The 22,960-nt window shown below is 34.8% G+C and overlaps 1 protein-coding gene across 1 annotated transcript; it reads left to right on the top strand.

Annotated features, from left to right (window-relative positions):
* The first annotated feature begins 1,694 nt into the window (after positions 1 to 1,694).
* Positions 1,695 to 19,276, top strand: LOC144442110 (glycerol kinase 5-like). Its single transcript, XM_078131380.1, has 17 exons — positions 1,695 to 1,823; positions 6,066 to 6,159; positions 7,004 to 7,079; positions 7,521 to 7,614; positions 8,039 to 8,128; positions 8,739 to 8,780; positions 9,539 to 9,614; positions 10,215 to 10,276; positions 10,743 to 10,816; positions 11,696 to 11,756; positions 12,466 to 12,592; positions 13,069 to 13,173; positions 14,606 to 14,700; positions 14,969 to 15,072; positions 15,836 to 15,898; positions 17,499 to 17,632; positions 19,122 to 19,276. Exons 1-17 carry the CDS (start codon positions 1,695 to 1,697, stop codon positions 19,274 to 19,276), a joined length of 1,581 nt encoding a protein of 526 aa, XP_077987506.1.
* Positions 19,277 to 22,960: the final 3,684 nt, after the last annotated feature.

The following is a 22,960-nucleotide window of genomic DNA, read 5'->3' as shown; positions in this document are numbered from 1 at the left end:
TGAATTCTGCAAATTACAAATAAAAAACAATCTCTTTTATTAATTCATAGTACAATTACTACAATTAGAGTTTGGAGATACATGTAGATGTACTTGAGTTTGGAGATACATGTAGATGTACTTGAGTTTGGAGATACATGTAGATGAACTTGATATGTGAATTAAACTTAAAAATAGAAAAGAATTGTTTCTGGTCAGCATGCGCATCACTTAAATACAAATGTACCCCCTGGCATTTTTTTTTCATGTTTGTCCAGCCCATGCAGTCTGCAGACCCGGGAGAAAACACAAAATAACCCTCCTTACATTAATTGCTACTTCAGTGAGAAGAACTGTAGAGCCGATCATGAACAAGCAAATGACATCTGCCCCACATACTCATTTGCTCTAAAGTACTAAATAAAAAGAACAGTAACTGTCATAAATAGTAGGTTGATGTCAGACAGGTTTCTTGAGAATTACAAAAGAAATTTTAAAAAATTGCATCGTCCCACCACTTTAGACAACATATCCTGACAAGAAACAATTGGGGTTTTACTAATTACAAACTGGTATGACACACACATGCACACGTACAAATTCACACACGTTCACTACATAAAGTGTATACAACAATATGATATGTTCTGGTAGCTGAAGTGTCGGTCATTTTCCACAGATTTGGTAAAATGAGGACTAAAATTTATCCATGGCCACTGAGAATGTATACTACTATCATTACTGTATAGCAATTTATGAAAAAATCATGAACAAAATGTGTGTAAAAGAAGTGTGTTAATAAAGAGCATTATTGGAGTAGTTGGGTATGTTTAATTACTGGTAGTCGTTAAAAGCAAGAACATGGAAAAGAGTGGAAACTTCACGTCTGCTTTTGTTACATTACAAAATGTCTTGTGAACAGCACTCCTAGTGGTCAAACTATGAAATATTTTATCTACCAGATAACCAGGAATATCCAGTTCACCCTATTGTGTTTTGATAAACTAAAACAGAGACACTGGAGAGGCGTCTGTGACTAAAATAACCCAAAGTAAACGACAAAGACATCATATATCAGCCAAGCTGCAATAAACTACATTTGTATTCATAATCATATTCGGGTTGTTTTTGAGTGGTAGCCCGACAACAGCAACGGCGCGGCGTAAAAAACGACCAAAATATACAGTTAGTTATTGCAGCTACAACCATTCATTATATTGCTTGTATATGACGAAAAAGGTTGATTTACTATTCTGCTACAAAACTTACTCTCTCAGACTGCACTTTGATTTGAGAGTCCCTTCTCAGGAAAGCCCAGACGAGGTACGAAACTGTGAAGTTAAAATTCCCGCTGCTTTATTGGTACATTTCCAGACTGTCGCTTCGAATAATGTTAACACGCAACTGACACCATAAATTGTTAACCTAGCTAATACTTTTACAAAACAAAACAAACGAATATATATATGTATGCCTTTTTCATCCATTTTCTGCCACTCTTCTATTCCTTAAAATTTATACATGTACTACATTATCTTAGCGAATATTCAGTCTGTGAATCAATACGACTTTTAAATGTCTTTGACCCCTCAATCAGGATGGCGTGATTGAAACAAATGATGAGATGCGTTTCATGATTACACACGAGTTTCTCGTCATATTTTAACCAGCCGATCATTGTATTACAGTTTTAAACGTGGTCGGCCGGTCCTAAAATGTCGTCTGATAGCAAACGGCAAAAGTGTGATACTGCATATGTTTTGGCTGTTGACATCGGAACAACGACTGTCAGATGTCACATATACGACAAACAAGTCAATATCGTTGGAGAGAGCGACCAGAAGGTATGATTGTATAATTTCATTTATTTTAATCGATGTCTCATTCAACCTTGACACTATACTATTACTACACTGACTGATTTGCCCTTTGGTTTCAGCGGCGTGCGATGAATGAATGGAATGAATGAAAATATATGTTACTCAACTGTGTACATTTGTGGTCACAGGGGGCGTGTAATATTTCATAGATTGTTGTTTTCTTATTGCTTAGAATGTCGTTTTCTTAGGAAAATATCGTACGAATCTTGCTGCTACAAATGTATCAATCTCTATACTACGAAGAAATCTTCCCCTTACATGTAGGAATATATATTAATCAGGATGTTGTTATATTTAGTCTGTAGACCTGGAATTTGGAAAACAACAATCTATGAAATATTACACGCCCCTGTGTTTGTGGTCTGGTGCAGTAGTGGGACTTGATCATGTGTTGTTGAAGCCAGTACTCTAAACTGCCTTCTGTAACTCCGTACTGCGAAAGTCCCTTACGTCATTAAAAAAATTGTGATTTAAACATAAGTGAGGGGCGAAATCAATAGTTCAATGTAGGATAAAAAAAAATGAATTCTTTTACTTAGTTTTTGCAGAATGGGTTATACTTTTAATATTGAGATCCATAGTTTTAGTTAGCTAGACCTCAGGACCCCCCCCCCCCCCCCCCCCAACTAAATTGGCCAAAATTGCTATTTGTTTCCAGCGGTTCAATATCAAATCAGTATTTAGTAGTATATAGTACCATTGAGAAAATTTCTCTTTTATGAACACTTTATTGTCTTTGTAAAAGGCTGACAATAATAACAACAACAGTAGGAAACCAGTATTTGAACAATTGTGAACATTCTGCTAAGATCTCATGGATGGACTCAAAAAATACTTTTATGGACAGTATTACTCTGGTGTTTTTTAATATTGATCTTCCAGAGTTTGTTTGTTATGTTCGTCTCTCAAAATCATTTGATGGATTTTTGTACATTGTGTGAGGAGAACATACACCAAGACTGGTCAAATGACTAACCAAAGTTACCCACTATCGCTGTCCATCCGTTGTCCGATCACAGACACAACGAAAAGACATTTAAAAGAACATCATGGATTTTGACCTTTGACCTTGTTCCCAACATGTCATGCATTTACAATGTACTACTGAGGAGCGAAAATTCTTACATTTTGTGATTGGACAATTTTTTCCGAAATATTTCTATTTTGGAGTGCAAAACAGATTCAATATTAAGAGTAAAATCTATTTTGTCGGATGAGAAATAAAATGGGTGACCCCCACCCCCACCCCAACTAAAAGAATTAAGTTTTTTATCTGACATTGAAGTATTATATGCATTTCTATTGTTGACCAATATGAGTTCCACAGGACTGAGGTACCAGGGTTCCCCACCATATTATGGTACAATGTACAAAGTACAAAAGATATAGCCAGGACTGTACTGAATTCAAGTGAATATTGATTATAAAAAGGTACAACAGTACAGAAAGACACTTTAAGGTCTCAGTAAGCACATTAACAACATTTCCCCTCATACAGTTCATTTCAGTTCATCTCTGGTTGTAAATCAGAGATTTAGAGGAGGTCACACTCCATGATTTCAACATGCCACAACATGATATTGTACATGTAAATGCCTGTATACATATTACAGTGCTCACATGTTGGGCACAAATGGCTTGTCTATATGTACAAATGTGTGAGTCATCTAAATTCATGCAGCTCAGCTGAGAAACTGACCTCCCCTGGACTGCATACAGTAAATAACATAAATGTATTTGTAGGCTCCACAGGAAATCAGTGTCTGTGTGGGAATAACATCAAAATACCTCTGTGTGTACATGTACATTTATTTCATACACAATGTAGTCTAGAGTGCTCACTGCTATCCTTCAGCTAATCTCCAAACACAAGGACCCCATTAAGTTGGAAAATTGTCTACCACCATCAATAAAACAACAACTCCGAAAACATGCAAACTCTTTATTGAAGCATTTTGTTGGTTTCTAAAATTGAAATACATGATGATGTACCTTGGGGGATGGTGACAACAGGCTTCTTGATATCACAATTAGTTGTTTATAGTGTGTATGTTCACTACCTGGCCTTGTCCTAAATTGTACCTTTACTTGTAAGCAATAAATGAGGCCTTTGGTCATGTAAATTTACAACTGTGCCAATTTGACCTCTCTGTCGACCTTTGTATCTCCAGTGATGCAAAACTCTTACAGCCATACAAATGTAGATACATGACAGTTCCTCTGTCTGTATGGATACATTGTACTTTGTGTTCACGATTGCAAATCTGAAATCTTGGCTAATTTTTTAGACTTTACATTACTTGATTTTAGTAACGTTGCACTAAAGATCAAATTTCCTCTAATATTTCAGTATACAAATTAGAATGATTTTGGTTTCTGCAAATTATTTGGTAGATTAAGACACACCAAATATAGTTGTTCAATGGAGAACTTCGACTTCGTAGTATTAATATGTACCTTTGCATTGACACTGTAAAAACAGTTGATATGTAAATTCATTCATTCATTTATTTATTGCCAATTTAAAGTAAGTAACAATTACATAGTGACAGGAAATAAATAAACAAATCGGCAATTTGGAGTAAAAAAAATAGCTTTTCGCTAATCAAGTTTGGCTCCACCTCAGAGTTCATATGCATCAGTAACGATAAGGGCTACACAGAACTAGAAGAACAATCATAATGGGAGAAAATATCAAAACGAGCTAACAATGCAAGAATATGTATTATATTCACTAGTTTAAATTTTGTCAAGTAGATACTCTTTAAAAGCTTTCCTGAACAGATGTTTTGATGTGAGACATTTCATTTCTGTTGGCAAACTGTTCCACAATTTTGTACCTGAAAACCTGATGGAAAATTGACCGGCAGCCGTGCGTATTTTCGGAATTGCTAAATTTTGCCAAAGTTTAAACCTTGTGTCTCGGCTATGATCGATCACCTGGAAATAATCTTAAATGATGAGGAAGATTCTTATTATACAAATCAAAAATAAAATTTCTTATGCCAAGTTTCACAAAATACAGTTATTAACTTTGATAAAAGGTTAACCATAAACAATGGAAGGGATACTCCATTCTCTGTAGTCTAAAGGCCAAAGTTTCAATCCTAGGATTTCACATTAGCGTTATCCATATCTTACGAGTGGAGCCATGTGTATTGTCATTCTGCAGGCATCATGTGTACCAGTATAGCCTGATGACACATAGTCTTTGTAACAACATAGTGGAGTATTTGTCATTATTGTAATTAATGGTTGTCTTCATTGTTCTTTTCACAAAGAGAATTTTATAGCAGTCTGCTCATTGTTTGTTTTCATAATTTGTGAAGCAGCTACATTGACACAGCTTTTGCAAATATCATGTATCCATTGAAAGCAACAAAGAGGTCAAACTGTGAATGACAGCTATAATCAATGTCTCCAAAAAACAAAAACCTCAAACAGTTGGATTGTGTAGCAGGTCAACTGATAGTGTGTTGGCAAAAATTGTAAATGTAAAGGATATAAGGTGTGATATGAAAAAACCCTCTAGGGAGAATGCTGTCTAGTCAACTGTTTTTGACACCTACATGACACATCATAATTTTACTCCCAATCCAAACTTGGCCTTTAAAGGTTACCAAGATAGCCAAGTTCAATGACAATGGTCATTTAGGGATTCATATGAAAACTATATGGCTATATGTACATGTATGTATGATAAACTCAGGAGCAAATTCAAGGTCAACAAATCAACACAGTGATATAGGACAGAACTCCATGACATGTGAGTGCAAGTATGGCGTACTCAGGGTATTTGCACAAGTGCTTGCAGTGTTCTCTGCTATGCTCATGAAAGTGCAGCAGAAAACACTGCAAGCACGATTGTGAATACCCCCGAGTACCCACACTGGAACTTGCATGGCAGGGGGATTCTGTTATTATGACATACATGTATGTTTATCTGAAATGGCAAATTTCCATAAAAATCGTATGCGATTTCGCAATTTCACATGATTTTGTGTGTAGCGAACAGTTGTGTCCTCATTTGCATATCATTTGCATGCAGGCGTGCAATAATGTTTTCAGTATTGCACGGCAGTGCAAATACCATGCACTAGTATGCACGTGCACCAGTGCAAGTAATCGCTGGTACACATGTAATAATATGGTTAGTATGATTTACCAAATTTCATTATGTTATTACCTTTGTTGTCATGGTTACAGCTGAAGGTGCTCCAAGTGCAGTCTGGATGTAAAGAGATAGATCCGGATAGTTTATGGTTACAGTTTACACAGGTGGTTAAAGATGCACTTACAAGTAGGTATCACTGTAAATATTACAGTTGTTTATATGAATCGGAATAGCTGTTCATGGACTTTGGATAGAATTATAGTGATTAGCTCATATTAAACCTGCACTAGCTGCAACTGGGACATATTTTTTCATCAAATAACCGAAGAAATATTGACTAAATATTGGTTGATTACATATGAAAAGACATTGTATCTGTTAATTAGTGGTCAATATTATCTGTAGTAGTGTAGTGGTAAGTTTAAATCTTGAGTGAAAGCTCAGCTCAGAATCTGTCGCCATGCTATACTGGTTGTAACTGGAGTATAATTTCAATCAGACAACCACAATATATTCAATGAAAATTGTTAAAATACCAATAACTAGATATTGTACGTGTTAATCAGTGGTCGATGTTATCCATAAACAGTACAGAAACAGTTTGAAATCGTGGTGGATCCAAAAATCAAATTGACTTATTATCCATATCAAATTGACTTATTATCACATATACAGCTACAAAAATATGTTTACCCTCAAGTGATACAATACTGTTCATGGTGTACCCTATAATATTACAAGTAAGTTATTGTACCAAACAAAACATATTTTTTTAAATGTTCCAGTTATACATGTGTACATGTACCTAGTGCAGCTGTAAGAATTGTATTGGATATTTGTACACTGTGTCCTGGGACCACATGTATGTTTTTGGATAAACATGGAAGTATAGCATGTAGGAGGTGTCGTATAGAGTGATGGAGATAGTCCAGGACTATTGCATAAGAATAAAACAAAGTAATTCGTCACAGTAATGGCCGTATCAAACTACTTTAGTAATCAAATGATATGTGGTGGTTTTTTTCAACAGATGCTAAACTTAAGGCCAGTGATATATCAACTATGGGCATATCTACACACAGAGCTTCATTTACACTATGGGAAAAGTAAGTACAAGACAAGTACATTGTAATGTAGCATTCCTAGAGAGTTTAGAAGTTAAAAGTGAAATACTTGAGGTACTATGTTTACTTGGCTGCTCATCAATGTACCCACTAATGAATAACACATTTTTTTTGCACGTCAAAATGATAAAAATTGAGGGTTTTTTTTTTTAGGAGTAATCACATAGTAAGGGATATAGATTATCAAATTTTGATGTGTCTCAAGAATTTGCTGCATGTCAGTTGTGCATCAAATTTGGTACACTGCCTCTCTTATTGTTTACTGTTATGGGATCAAGATGAGATACGTAGTAGCACTGATTACAGTATGTGTTCAAAAATATTTAATTTTTTTGATGATATTTTGCCCTATCTACAATATATATCCCAAGTACGGTAGTTTTTATAACTCGGACTAATATTTAATATTCATTTCTTGTCCAGGGAAGATGGAAAAGTTCTTCATAATTTTATTACATGGCAAGATACCAGAAGTGCTGCTTACGTGGACTCCGTTAACAAGTCGTTATCCTATGGAGTAAGTAGATATCAGTATTATTACCCAGGTTGATAATGTCATTATCCTATGGAGTAAGTAGATATGGGGTTTATTACCCAGGTTGATAATGTCATTATCCTATGGAGTAAGTAGATATCAGTATTATATACCTAGGTTGATAATGTCAGTATCTCATGGCGTAAGTTTATTACCCATGTTGATATTGTTATTAACTCATGGAGGAAGTATAAATATTATCACCCAGGTTGCCAATACCATCAGATAGTACCATTAGTTCAAGGTCACATAAAGTGAAGGCTTGGTACAATAGATTAACAAATTTGATACGCATTTAAAATTGATTTATTGTTTGTTATACCTGTACCACGTACACACCAATATTGTATTTAATAAAATGATATTTAGCATCTTATTGTGGAATTGTTCTGGGTTTTTTTCACAGCTTGTCAAGAATGGAGCCAGATTTTTACATTTAGTTACAAGACAGAACAGATGGAGAATGGCCAGTCAGCTTAGCTTTAGTACTCAACATGTGAGTTTTAGATTATTGGTGTATTTTTTAAATCAAGTTTATTAAATACTTCAATATGCATGCATTTATGGTGTTTCCGATTAACTTGATTAACAATAACAGTACCTCATTCTGTGTGAGTTCCAGTGGTATTTGCACTTGTGCTTGCAGTGTTTTCTGCTGCACTTTCACTTTCTATGCTTGTGAAAGTATGGCCGCAGAGAACACTGCAAGCATTCATGCAAATACCAAGTATGCCAGCCCACTCGTGCGTCATGAGGTTCTGTCATTTTATTTCAAAGTTGCCATGTCAGTATTTTTGCTAAGGTTGGGGAACCCCGATAACAGAAATGGGGGAAAGGGGCAATAGTTATATAGTTTCCTATACAATCTACCATAATTTTATCTGGGAACCCTGTTGAAATGACTTTGGAATCCTGCTTACCACCCTTAACAAAAAACACTGGATGTTTAATCACGGACACTTTAAGTTTACTATGTAAAATGAATAGTAATATAAAAATCATCTTTACCAATGTTTTATTGCATGGAAGGGTTTCCTATTTGTATGGATTAGAATGTATACTACAGTATGAAAAATAATCAACTCTATTAAAACTTGGTTTTACAGGCAATCATGAGACTTGGCTGGTACCTAGAGAAGAACCCAGAGGTAATTATCTACTGTATTACATTGAAATGGTATGATTGAAGTTAAACAGAATATTTTTGGTTCTTTTTCCAAGTGATGTCATTTCCATAGAGATCTGTTTTTATATGGATAATATTTTCCCTGATGATAAAGAAATTGTAGCCACCAAGTATTCACTTACGTTTTATTGACGCAGAGTACAGACACAAAATAACAAATATTAATTCTAAGTGAAAATACTGTAACTAATTTTGTCCATTCAGATTACCATAATTAAAGTAATGAATATAGTAATTAATTAGTAATTGGTTCGACTATTAGATTCTATTTCCGGCTGAGTGACTGTATTATAAAAAATATTGGAGAATAATAGCGCCAGTAATATCAAAGAAAATTGGGGAAAGTAATGGCAATTGTATACGTTTTGACGTGTACATACTCGAACACAGCAGAACCAGTGACATAGACACACATTGTTGTGATGTAGAGGTTTGTTGTCATGATGTAGAACACCAGGGTATAAATTCCATAATTATTTTTTTTTTTCAACTTGGCTTGTGAATTGTATAATAAGATATATTTATCTTTTTTGTAATAATTGATGAAATGTGATAAATGAAATGATATCTGATAGACTTAGCATTGTTTATTCAGGAATTAGGAAATTTAGAATTACAGTTTATTTCAGAAAACGTTAGTGAAACAAATTGCTACGTGCATGTGATTTGCATAATAATGTGTATACATTTGCATATATATTTATTTTTTTATATTGTTAGTTAAAGAGACGTGCATCAGCTGGACAGATATTGTATGGTGCTATAGATACATGGTTGATATGGAAGTTAACGGGAGGTTAGTTTTTGGAACTCTTATATAATCAGTTATGATGACCTTAATGTAGAATCACCTTGAAAATAAACTCTTAAATAAATCTTTCCTGTTACTTTGTTCAAGAACACTTCTATTCTCAGTTCAAGTCAAGAAAAAAAATTATGGATCACCAGAGAGTTTTGAAATAGAGGGCAAAATGATATCAAAATTTTGCATATTTGAGAATCCAATATGGCTACCAAATACTTCGTTGCCCCCCTCCTCTCTCGCACGCGCACACACACACACACACACACACACACACACACACACACACACACACACACACACACACACACACACACACACACATACACACACACACACACACACACACACACACACACACACACACATACATATACAAACATCCAAATAAATGCATTCACCTACATGCAAACACAAAGATTGCCAAAACAATAGTAAAAAGTGTATTATACTTAAATGTTTCAATTTCTTAAAAAGCTGTCAAAATTGACAAGTTGTTTCACCAGCAGCAAGTCTGTTGTATTTTGAAAAAGAACAGTAATGGACAAGAAATACATATAATAATATTAGATGTTAATCATTTTTACATTCCAGGAAAGAAACACTTGACAGATTATTCCAATGCTAGTGCAAGCTGTATGTTTGATCCATTTGTGGTAAGATACATATTTTTATAATGATCCCTGGAGGCACACAGCTAATGACATGAATCTTTCTCTTGAAAAAATCAATCAATCAATTAATCAATCAATGAAAAGAATTTGCATAGCCCACAATCCAATACGATGTAATGTTCTATGGCAGTGAACAGGAACAATTAGTAGATCATTGTAAAAAGTTAGAAAGTGCTTGAAAACAGATGTGTATTGATGTCGACGTCCTTCTTGAATTTATCGACAGTGTGTAATGTACAAAGTTCTAATTGTATGTTGTTGTAGTACACTGTAGTAGATACTTCTATCTAGTTGTATGCACTCTTCACCATATAAAAAATATTTGTAAATAGTTTTTTTTCTTCTGATTCTGAGTGTTTGCCATGGAAATCTCATGTTTAGACTCAAATATCGTTATACTGTTATTGTAAAATTCCATTTATGTTTGTAATTTCAATTGTATGCACAGATGAACTGGAATTGGATTTACTTCGCATTATTGGGATTACCAATGAGTATTCTTCCACAGATTCTTGACACTTGGTAAGTATTGTAGATATGATTATGAATCTGATTCTGGCTACTACAACAGTTACTTATACAGTACTTTAGTAGAATTGCAAGGAATGTGTTCTTCACACTATACAGTAGAACAAAAGCATCATCATAAGGAGTGTACAAATCTACCAGGCTAGGTCTTCACGAGTCTTCCCGTACATTTTCAGTCTGTACAATCTCATATTGCCATACATACAGAAAGACAAATAGAAACAGGATTTGGAAAGGTGAAAATAGATCTTAATTCTCAGTGAAATGCAAGCGATAGTAAAACCCAGTTAAACATTTAAAGAGTGCAATTGTCTATGAACACAGTTAAGAAAAACCATCTGTATTTAAACTTCAAGTGTTACTGAAAGAATTCATACATTACCAGCTCCCTGTAGCATAATGGTTAGAGCTCAGGTTCAGCAGTTGGTATGTCATGAGTCAAATCCCACTTGAGACAGGGGACTTTTCTGTGGCTGACACTGACAAAGAAAGCTTTGACAGTTACCAAAGCAACATAGCCCTGTCACGTAGTCTCAATTCTGAATGGATTTCTGTAGAAATATCTTATTATGTTTATATGTGTATATATCTGCATAAAAAGAAAATCACTTGGAGCAATTCCCAGCACAAAATTTAAAAAAAAAAATTCATACATTGCACAATCAGAGGACTTTGAATATTCCTCACAAGTGAATTTTTTAAAGCAATACTCATATTCTAATTAACATAATGGAATAATAGCCTTAGATTAGTCACTAGATGAAAGTTTTCATCACGTAATGTTTTAGATTATGGCTGAACAGTAGGTTCACAATGTGAAGCTTTTTTTCTACAATTTGACTCACAAAAATAATCTTCTTTTTCAATGTACAGTGATGACTACGGATGTTGTACTGCTGATATTTTTGGAGCTGAAATTCCCATTGGTGCTGTGGTAAGTCAAGTTTTATAATAATATAATATGAAAATATGAAAATATCATAGAACCCTGGATGTATGAATGCTAGTAGTCCAGAGCTATACATGTGGGCTAGTTTTCAACAATCTCTCTCTCTCTCTCCTCCGTATAGTCAAATTGCTTTCTTTAGTATGATTCTGTTTGTGCCACTGACAGCAGTAGTTTAATGTTATTGGCATGTTGATATACATGTAATGATGTTATCGCGTCTCGCGTGACTTGCTTTAAGACTGGAGGTTGAGTTTGTGATAAACTGAATGAAGTAACCGATTACAACTGCCTGTCTGTGTGTGATGGATTATTACTGACATGCACTGATCAGCCTTTCCCCAGCAGATTTAGCTACATTGTAGATTTTCAGTAGAATTTGTTCCATTTGACTATACGTGGAAAGAGAGATTTGTAGAAAACAACCACATGTGTAGCAGTTTACTAGACTAGAGCACCAGTGTTAAACTATAGTGTATTGATTTTTATTTTGATATTCATGTTCTTGGCCTCATTTCAGAACTAAAGGTACTTATTCATGTTTAGGGCTATTTACATTGTGAATCAAACTCAATGAAATCTTCATTTTTGTTCAGAGTTTTGTAATTTATTCGTACTGAACTTGTTTTTTGTATTTTGATTATCTTCATCATTAGATATTGTTTCAAAAATTGTTCGAACAATTTTGTATTTGTAGGTGGCCGATCAACAAAGTGCGATGTTTGGACAATGTTGTTTCAACAAAGGTGACGTCAAGTGTACAATGGGTACTGGTACATTTCTAGACATCAATGTTGGTAACCAAGCAGTGCCATCAAAAACAGGTTAGTTGATCAGTCTCAGTAAAGACAGCCATATTGTGTGCTAATAAAAGAAATCATGCCAACCTAAGGTGCAATATATACTGCTATAGTTACACATGCTTACATGTATTCTGAGAAATGTATGTTGTAAACATATAATGTGTTGTCTGTATTTCATAAGCGACGAGAAAGTTGTTGTACATGGTGTATGTTTCTTTTATTTCCTCTGCCAACAAGGTTGGGCAGAGGGTATGGTTTTACCCCTGTCTGTCTGTCTGTCTGTCTGTCTGTCTGTCTGTCTCTCTGTCTGTCTGTCTGTCTCTGTCTGTCTGTCTGTCTTTTAGCAGGATATCTAAAGTAAATTATTGATGACAATATTTCCAGTGAGACATTTAAATAGAGGTCTGTGGTGTATAGAGTACTAGGTAGCTGTCACTGTTACTGAACCACATTGTATCTGAGTTAGTACTTATATTGTGTATAATATTGATCTACAGGACTATATTCACTGGTTTGTTGGAAGATTAAAGATGAGGTTGTCTTTGTAGCAGAAGGTAATTCAGCTGACACTGGCACAGCTGTAGAATGGGGACAAAAAATAGGTTAGTATTCAAATTCAAGGCTTTTAATAATCCATAGTTTATCATTATAAGGATGCCAGCTGTGAGAGTCATTTACAGTGTGGTATGACATTACATGTTATGGTTTCAAAGCTGTTAACATGAACTTTCTATGCCAGCTGTCACCTATGGTCACAGTCGGAAGACAAAGAAAAAAACAATGTGGCACCCATCAATGAAATGTGCCAGTGTATTCCTTTGTTTTGTCAGTTCACATTTAAACAAACTGTACAGTTGTTTATGATTCATTGTGTTCCATAATCCAAGTGTGTACTGTACACAGGGAAACATCATCTTGTACCAGCTGTGTTTAATGATCGAATATGACACGTACGAGCATGGCTAGAAATATGATTCCATCATATTTGGTACATGGATGTGCATAATTGTGTACTAGGTGTGTTGTGTACAGCAATGGTACATAGCTGTGAGAATAACTGTAACTTGGATGTGAACAAAAGTTGTCGGTGGCTGAGTGGTTAAACCACTTGCCTCTTACCACTGCAGTTGGGGTTCGAACCCCATTCAGGGTTCGATTAAATTTACCACGCTGTAAGTAAGAAGAGTGTTGTTCAGTTTGACTCTACCGAACAACACAGGTTTTCCCCGGGTACTCCGGTTTCCTCCTGCATTAACACTGAACCCATGAGGGATGGCCCTCACTGGACTTCTTGGGAGACAAGTGTTTATATGCTTAAAGAACTATCCAGTATAAATAAAGATTATTATTATTATTATAAAGAGCTGCTACAGGATGTGCATGCCATAGAGATGACTTTTGCTAGACCTCAGATGTTCCATCCTCGATAACGATGTTTGGTCGTGTGTCGTATTGTATCAGAAGAACATCCGAGGTCTAGCAGCTAGACTAACAGCTATGGTACATGACTATATGAGAATAGCTGTAACTGGGATGTGGACAAACAGGCTGTTGCAGAGTATGATTCCACCATTATATCTGGTACATGGATGTGCATAAATGTGTACTTGCTATGCCTGCTGTTACAGCTATGGAACAGGGATGTACAGAACAGTCCGTACACAGAGGTGATATGCAAACTTTCCACAGCCATGTACCAGGGCTGTAAAACAATATAACCTTTAACAGGTCTGTGGGGCACATGGCTGGGTACATGCATGGCTGTGCCCAAGTGTGTACTAGGTGTGCTGTGTACAGCTATGGGACAAAGATGCACAGAACAGTCCTTGCACATGCAGATGCCTGTAGCAGACAGATTTTCCACAGCCATGTATCAGGGCTGTAAAACAATATAACCTGTAACAGGGCTGTGAGGTATATAGTTAGTACATGGATGTGTTCCTCTAGGGTCCTATATGAACCCACAGTGAACAGTTTCATACAGTCTAACTTGACTAATAATGTACTGCAAATACTATCTCTCTTCATTGGTAGGTCTGTACAGTGATGTCAGTGAGACATCAACCCTTGCCAGATCTGTATCAGATTCTAACGGTACCTACTTTATACCAGCATTTAGTGGAATTCAGGTATTATTAAAACAATTTTATACATCACATATGTGTTTGTGTTGTTTTTTACCATTTTAATTCTAAACTGAATAATGACAATACTTGTTAGTTAAATCAAATCAAATTCATTGATTGAGAAATGGTCACCACTTGTTCAGTTCACCTGTGCTGTAGATTATGAAAATGCCTTTATTTCTTGAGGTGGCATTCCCCTTTAAGATAATGTACATTTTTCAAATGTTAGTTATTTGACCAATTATTCAGTGTTGTACCTTTTTGATTACAGGCCCCAGTAAATGATGACAGTGCCTGTTGTGCCTTCATTGGTATTAAACCAACTACTTCCAAACAACACATGGTTAGAGGCATATTAGAATCATTTGTCTTTAGGTGAGTCTATATGTGCCTTGTTGTATAGTGATTGATACTGCTATCACTGCCCTCTCTCACTCTAGTCTCTCTCCATGTATAGTCAAATGGATTTTACCAAAAATGTAGCTAAATCTTCTGCTGGGGAAAGTTGGGTGAACATTGCATGTCACTTGTCAGTAGTAATCCATCACACACACTGACAGGGACTTGGTAATTGGTTACTTCAATCAGTTTTCTACAAACTCAACCTCCAGTTTGAAAGTACGGCATGTGTGGAGGACACATGATGTCGTCAACACTTCAATAGCATAAACTATCACTGTTGGTGTTAAGAATGGAATGCTGTGCTAGAGAAATCTATTTGACTATATCATAGTGATCATAGCCTGTATAGGGACTAGACCAACTCTATTCATCCTCTCCTAGATTCATGAGCAATGCCCAGGAGTAAACTCGTGGCATGGAAACTCATGGCATGGATGATGCATTGAAGGTGCTATCATATTTCACTCGGGCATGTTGTATCTCGTGGGATAACTCTTATCTGCCTTTTTTATGCCTATGTTTTTTAAAACCTGTTTCAAGGAAACTATTGTATGTTCTTTGAGCTGTTAGTATAAATTTGATTTTGTTGTCCTGCGTAAGAGCTACATGAATGTGTAATATTTGTAAGAGACTACATGTAGTGATTGTTGTCTTGACTGTCAGTATCAATTGTTATCATTTTATGTGAACTGATGTCACATACCATCTGTGTCACTATTATGATTTATAATTTCAGATTCAAGCAGTTACTTGATACAGCAGCTGCTGAGATCAAATTTCCATTGTCTGACACTATAAGGTGAGTACGGGGTTAATGTATCTTTGGCACAGTCTGTTATAGACTGTTAAGATACGTTGTGTTATGCTGCCCTCTCTGGCCTGCTCTATCTATGAAATGGGTTGACTGATGTGTGAGGGCGCCCTGTCATAGCATAACTTCAGACTAAGTCTGGAACTGAAACCCCTTTTTCTCAGTGTCCTATTTATGAATACTTATGAGAAGTAAAGTGATTTTTACCCCAGCATGATAGGGGTGGTTGACCAAACTTGGTACTTAGAATGGGGTATTTTTCAATTTTTTGGGTCCAATCAAATTGTCAGAATTTCATTTCTGATGTCATAATGGACCTGGTGAGAGTACTACAACTTGCAAAAAAGCACCGGTGTGTTTGTTTGCTTATAGTAAGCAGGAATGAGACAAGTTTCATGCAAATACATACAATGCAATTAGTGTTGGTAACTTATCAAAGTATAAACACCACGGGAGCCTGAATCCAGTGACACTGTCTACCGATAGAATGCTACATATTATAACGATTAGTATGACTATTAGTGTGACATTATAACTTCCACAGATATAAACAAACTGATAAAACCATCACCTAATCACCTAAACCTGCATCAATGGCACTCGCTGTTAATTTTCTATCAGTTGTATTGTTGTCTGTATTGAATATTGTCTTTGCATGAAGTCTTTCCTTGGCTCACATCATTCAGACAAATGCACCGGAGATTTTGTGTGGGTTGTATCAGTTGTTAGACCTGATCTGTAGTGATTGAAATGATATAGGAATATTTCATAATGAACCCAAAATAACCACAAAAACCCTCAAAGTTACAGACTGTGTCCCATTAAAAGAATCTTAGGATTTAAAGGGGCACAAGCCGAATTTATAGGTGTTTAGGCGTAGTTTTTACTGCATATTTAAAAGATACTCACTCACAGTATTCTACTTACTGAAGCACAGTTAACCACCACTTGTAATTGACTGAACTCAAACCTGGTATTAAGATATATTAAACTAAAACGATCCAATGATGTAATTTATGATACTCACCAAAATTGCAATCAACTGTTCTAACCATGCCAGAAGACAATCAAAATGTTATAGAAGACATGCTTTTACATTAACATTATACTGGAATGTGGTTTTGTTTAAGTCTTTCCACTTGAGTAGAAAGCTTATAAACTTGGCTTGTACCACTTTAAACTATGAGAGCCATTTTTTGTGCATCTTCACCTGTGAGGGCGCCCTTTAATCTAACCTGAAGGGCATACCTCTTCTAAACATGAATTGACTGGTGTTTATAGGTCAGTCAGTTTTCCTTCCTTCCATGTATACAGATTTTCAGAATACAAAATCTCCAGGAAAAATATCTTTCTTAATTTAGAAATTGATTTATGTCTGCCACATCAATGTTTTGTAGTTGTATGGTTTTCAGACATCATATTGAAAGATGTTTACTGATTGTGGTAATTATCAAATGTAAATTTTTTTTCAGAAATTAAGGTATAAAAGGTATTTATTTTGAAGTCCAGAAATTTCAGTAAGTTGAGTTTGTGGTGTATGATGTTGATTGAAGTATTATGATTTACAAATTTTGTTATTATTTTATAGAATGGATGGTGGTGTCGGTAACAATGAGTTTGTTGTACAACTGTTAAGTGACTTAGCTAATAAACGTGTGGATCTTGCTAAGAATTTAGATGCAGCAAGTCTTGGTGCTGCATTCTTTGCAGGACTTCAAGCTGGTAAGTAAACAAAGTGATACAGGAGAATTGAAGTTGCCTTGGTGTTTCACTCATGGGACATTACGTTTTTGACACAAAGATAGCCACATTTCAACTCTAGACTAATAATAACAGAGACACATGAACACAGCAAGATCTTTTGCCCAATCACATTGAACACTGATAAACATTGCTATTCTTTCACAGTGCAGTAGAAACAGGCTTCTAATGAAAACATTACACATGGACGTGATGATTTTAATGGCTTCAATTGTTTATTTTCCAAGTGATAATCACCATGGTAACTTGTCTGCTTCTACCTTCTCACTGTGCGTGGCACCACTATATTAAATTGTTTCTGTTTGAAGTTGTGTGCGTATGTCTGTGTCTGTCTGTGTGTGTGTCTGTCTGTGTGTGTGCGTATGTCTGTCTGTCTGTGTCTGTGTCCATGTGAAATACATCGTCTTATGAGTGAAACGCTAAGGTTACTTCATTTCTCCTGTAAAAGGTATTGTGTACAGAGACAACCTGGGTAATTCAAGTGCTACTTTTTAGCCATTTATGGAGTTTCGGTTAGGGCTTATTACAATGAGTTTCTTCCATGATTCCATTCACCCATAAATATCCATATCATGATGTCAAATTGGACTGAATAACAATTATGTCTTATAATATTACTAATAATGTTAATTTTTACATAGCGCTTTTCCACTCTGAACTCAAAGCACTTTACAATTCTACAAAGACTTCTTGCTATTTCTATCTCTCATAAAAATTGTCTAAATTGATGTTTTCAAAAAAAAAAAACATTTTGAAGGATTATAAAAGAGATAATTATTCATGGATATTCATTATTAAATTCATGCATCTTTTTCTCAAAAAATTCACACAAAGAACACAATTATGTCTGCTATACATTTATTTGTGAATATGTAATACAAAAATAAACCAGCAGGTAATAATATTTAAACCGAAAACACACAATTTAAAACACAGATATACATGACAATTTCAAAATTAAAAGTGTACAAAAGTTTACAAAATAAATACACAAATAAATAAATCTCTCTTTACAACATGGATCTAAGTTCTTGATAACTTCACAATAACAATAATAATGTTGGTTTTTATACAGCGCTTTCCCACTTCTTGCTCAAAGCGCTTTACAATTATTACCCCTGGCATGGATCTATAGCAGCACAACAGCCCTTTATACATCCTCAACTCCATAGGGAGTATACAATCCATGGCAGCCTTTATAAGCACATAGGATTGAAGCATTCACATCATTCCAACCTCTATCCTACCAGGTCCCCAATTATGCAGCTGGGTTGACTGAGGTACAATCATGGTTCAAATTTTGCCCAAGGATTTTAGCCATTCAGAAACAAATTCCAGCGACAGGACTCAAACCTGCAACCTGCAACCTGCAGATTCAAAGTTGGCCCTTCTAACCATTCACCCATCATGACTCCGTAGATGAAATCAGATGAAATTTATATTTTTCTAGGTATTTGGAAAAGTAAAGAAGAACTGAAAGAACTTCGGGAATCTCGTCAAATCTTCCAACCAAAAAACATCCAAGAAAATTACGATAAAGTACTTCGGGACTGGGAAAGGTCGTTGAAAAGATGCAAACGATGGAACATTGATAATGGAACATAATTGAAGATATGAGTACAAAATATAATATGATGTTTGTGCAATTTTATATTTGTAAATAATAGGAAATGTATTTGTAATGGGAAAATGGGTATTTTTATATGAAAATAATTGAATATTTGATTTTTCTCAAAATAGAATAACGTTTATACAAATGTACTTATTACAGTATTAAAAAAGTGGTAGCGTTATTTCATGCACTGTTTTAATATAAGGTTTATACCGGCTTTAAATTCTTTGTTCATAGCAGATCTCCCAAACTTATTTAGTAGAGTTAAAGTATAGACTGTACACATTTTGTGTAGGGTCTATGTTTATGGTGAAAGGGAAAGGATAGCTTGTAAATTCACATTCTTTAATACAAACTTGCATATTAAAGGTGATTCTAAATGCTCCATACCACAACCTTGAAAAATGTTCTTTAGATGTCTCTTAACCAGTAAATGCAAAGCTGACTATTCAAAATTGCATTATGAGTGAAATAAAAAGACTTAAAACAGGTGATTGGTGACCGACCTGAGCAGCCACAAACTTACAGTTATATTGCCTACTGTTCTCCCTGATTGGGGATTATGATGTCATAGAGGATAGAATATGTTGGTTTCATTCCCTTTCACTTATCAGTATGGCATTCGCATTGGTGCGAACTTATGCAGAAGTGACGTACATGCCTTTCTAGGGAACTACAGAAATATGATGGAATATGAAATATGACAGGAATAAAAGGCCCCCTAACTTCGTTGGGGTTATTGTCAGATTTGAACGAAATTCCCTACCACCTCGCACATCACTTCCACATAAGTTCTGAATGATGCCAACTCCGTACAAATAAGTAAAAGTGAATAAAGCCAACGCAATTTATCTCATTTTACACCAAGTTTTTATTAAAAATCATCAATTCACAAGGTATCCTTTCCCTTTGAGCTCCCACAAAGCATTCATTTTTTGTCCAGTATTCATAGAATTTATTTTGGTTTGGTGTAAGTATCATAATAGGGAACTTGCAATCCATACTGAGCATGCTCAGATGCAAAGGACCATGGGATTTGCTGGGGTTATCGTAATACCTAATCTGGAGCTACCGATAAAATAAACCTCCCACAATGGTCAGGGTAACTATGAATTGAGTATTTGTGGTTAAAAACAATGTAACAATATTGTTTACAATACTATTCGATTAGTATTTATTATCACATTTCCCATGATGCAACATTCAACATGGCGGGTTTGCAAGTTCCCTATTGGATTAACTATAGTTATGTATTTGAAGGGACTGTGTGTTCTATGAAGACTTGTTATAGTGTTAATGGAATAACCAAAAGTACGTATGTCATAAAAATTTTGACCAATAATTTAAGCCTTCATAATCATGAGTACATTTTGGAAAAATTTGAAAATGATTCAAATTTCCATAATTTTGTGAAAAAAATTTTTGAGTACATTAGACATTATAATCAAAATAATATAATTCTTACAATAGTTATGACATTTACTGTATTATTAACAATTATTAAAATGGGCAATTTTCAAATCTTTTTCAGCTGCAAGGAGACATTTTTAATATAAGTTCAGGGAATTAGTGTGTCACAATAATTTAACATTTTCAGAATTCGGCAAACTTTTTCTTTTATTTTGAAATGTTGCAAGACACTTACGATGGCACGATATTTAAGAAATTACAACATCACAGTAGATTTGTGTAATATTTCATTCTAGAAAAACTAGTTCAAAACAGAGCCTGCCACTTACGATATCATCATTTTTTGCAATATTTCTTCCTAGCTCAAAACTATGACTGCATATATATATTACATTTTTTTTACAGGATTTTTCACAAGGTTGACCAGTATTACAAATAACATTACTTTTGGTAATCGGGGTCTCAGTTTACTAAGATAAACACAAACTAAAACTATTGTCGCAACATGTTGATACAACATTAATAAGATATTGATGTTGCTTTAACTATCGTCTCAGTAGGAAGGCGTCTCTCTGAAACAGTAAGTTAGTTAAATATACTTGCAGTACTGTTTTGGGGCTTCCAATGTTTACACTATCTTGATCACAGGGTGATTAGAATCACACAACAGAGGAACCGCTAGCACCCACTTGTGTAATCTACCACATTGAAGAACAATAGATTTAGTTTGTGTCTATCTTAGTAAACTGAAACTAGTTTCATTAGAGTTCCATAAACTTGCAGTGCTGTTTTGGGACTTCCAATATTTACACTATCCTGATCACAGGGTGATTAGATTCACACAACAGAGGAACCGCTATCACCCACTTGTGTAATCTACTACATCGAGCCACAGTACTTTTAGTTTGTGTCTATCTTAGTAAACCAAAGCCCTGATTACCAGAGTCGTGTCTTAAATCACAAAGAGACAATATGACTTGTGTACAACTTTACAAAGATGACAATTCTCTGAAATATGGCTGCAATTTTTGTAAAACACATTGAATTGTGGAAATATAAAGTTACGTTTTTTGTTATTTTATTACATCAGGTAATCATGTTCGTCAGCTACCTCCATAAGTTGTTAACCAAGGGTACAAAAAATTGACAAAACTTTGAACACCATACCATACTGCCTATATATATATATATATCAAACAAAGGAACAAAACTTTCCCTAGTTTCATTCCCAAAGTTTTCCCAGTGTCATTCCCAAAGTTTTCCCAGTTTTTCATTGTATCTATCAAAGGAGGGGAGCTTTCATTTCAAACCCCTATATCAGTCGATACATGCCATAAATAACTACCTCACTGAGTTAACCTACCCATAACATGAAAATAATGAAGAACACCGAGTCTAATCTGGTGCTATTTTCCTCTGTACACGTGTAATTATATCATAGAGTCATAGATTAGTCATAGTTTCGGATGATTAACAAGGATGCCAACAACGTTAGCCTGTTTACATCGCAATCTGAGATTTTGTTTCACTGTCTCACTAATCTAGCTAGCTACAGCAAATCAGTATTGTGGTTTGAAAATTACACTCTCCGAAACTGATTGGTTTGAAAAAAATGCATTCAACCTGATTGGTTACAATTGGGAGTGATAACGTACATCAGCCTAACTGACTATATTCAAATGAAGTCAATATGTAGATGATGTGTTCTCATTGAAATGATCACAAGAACAACATAATTTACATATAGTGAATGATATATAATTTATATATATATATATATATATATATATATATATATATATATATATATATATATATATATATATATATATATATATATATATATATATATATATATATATATATATATATGTTGGGGGTAGAAGAAAATCAAGTAGGGTTTTTAGTCTCTACAAGCCTGTTTCGTGAGTAAATCACTCGTCAGGAGATGCTGATGTACTGAATATACCTTGTATAAATATATATATCTACAAAAAGGCATGCTGATAACTGCCATTAAGGGCGTGGCTAAATTAATTATTTGCCATTACTAGCATTGTACATACAAGTGGTTTGTGAGACAGAAAAGTAAAATCACAGATCACAAATCTCTCAATCCAATCATATCATAAATCTAGTCAATTCATTTTACTTCAGTATGTAAGGAAAGGTAGTAATCATAATATAATTTGGTGTATCACGGAAATATTTTAGAGCTATTAAAATCAAACGTAACATTTGATATTTTCATCTAAAATATATTGCAA

Source organism: Glandiceps talaboti, chromosome 11, assembly GCF_964340395.1.
Source record: "Glandiceps talaboti chromosome 11, keGlaTala1.1, whole genome shotgun sequence".
Classification (NCBI taxonomy): Eukaryota; Metazoa; Hemichordata; class Enteropneusta; family Spengelidae; genus Glandiceps; species Glandiceps talaboti.
Note: the sequence above shows the minus strand (reverse complement) of the source record. Positions and strands in the feature narration are given on the sequence as shown.

Coding starts and splice junctions, on each gene's coding strand:
- LOC144442110 (XM_078131380.1), top strand. CDS start 1,695: ATGTCGTCTGATAGCAAACGGCAAAAGTGTGATACTGCATATGTTTTG. Junction 10,817..11,695: donor CCACAGATTCTTGACACTTG/GTAAGTATTGTA, acceptor TTCAATGTACAG/TGATGACTACGGATGTTGTA. Junction 13,174..14,605: donor AGAATGGGGACAAAAAATAG/GTTAGTATTCAA, acceptor CTTCATTGGTAG/GTCTGTACAGTGATGTCAGT.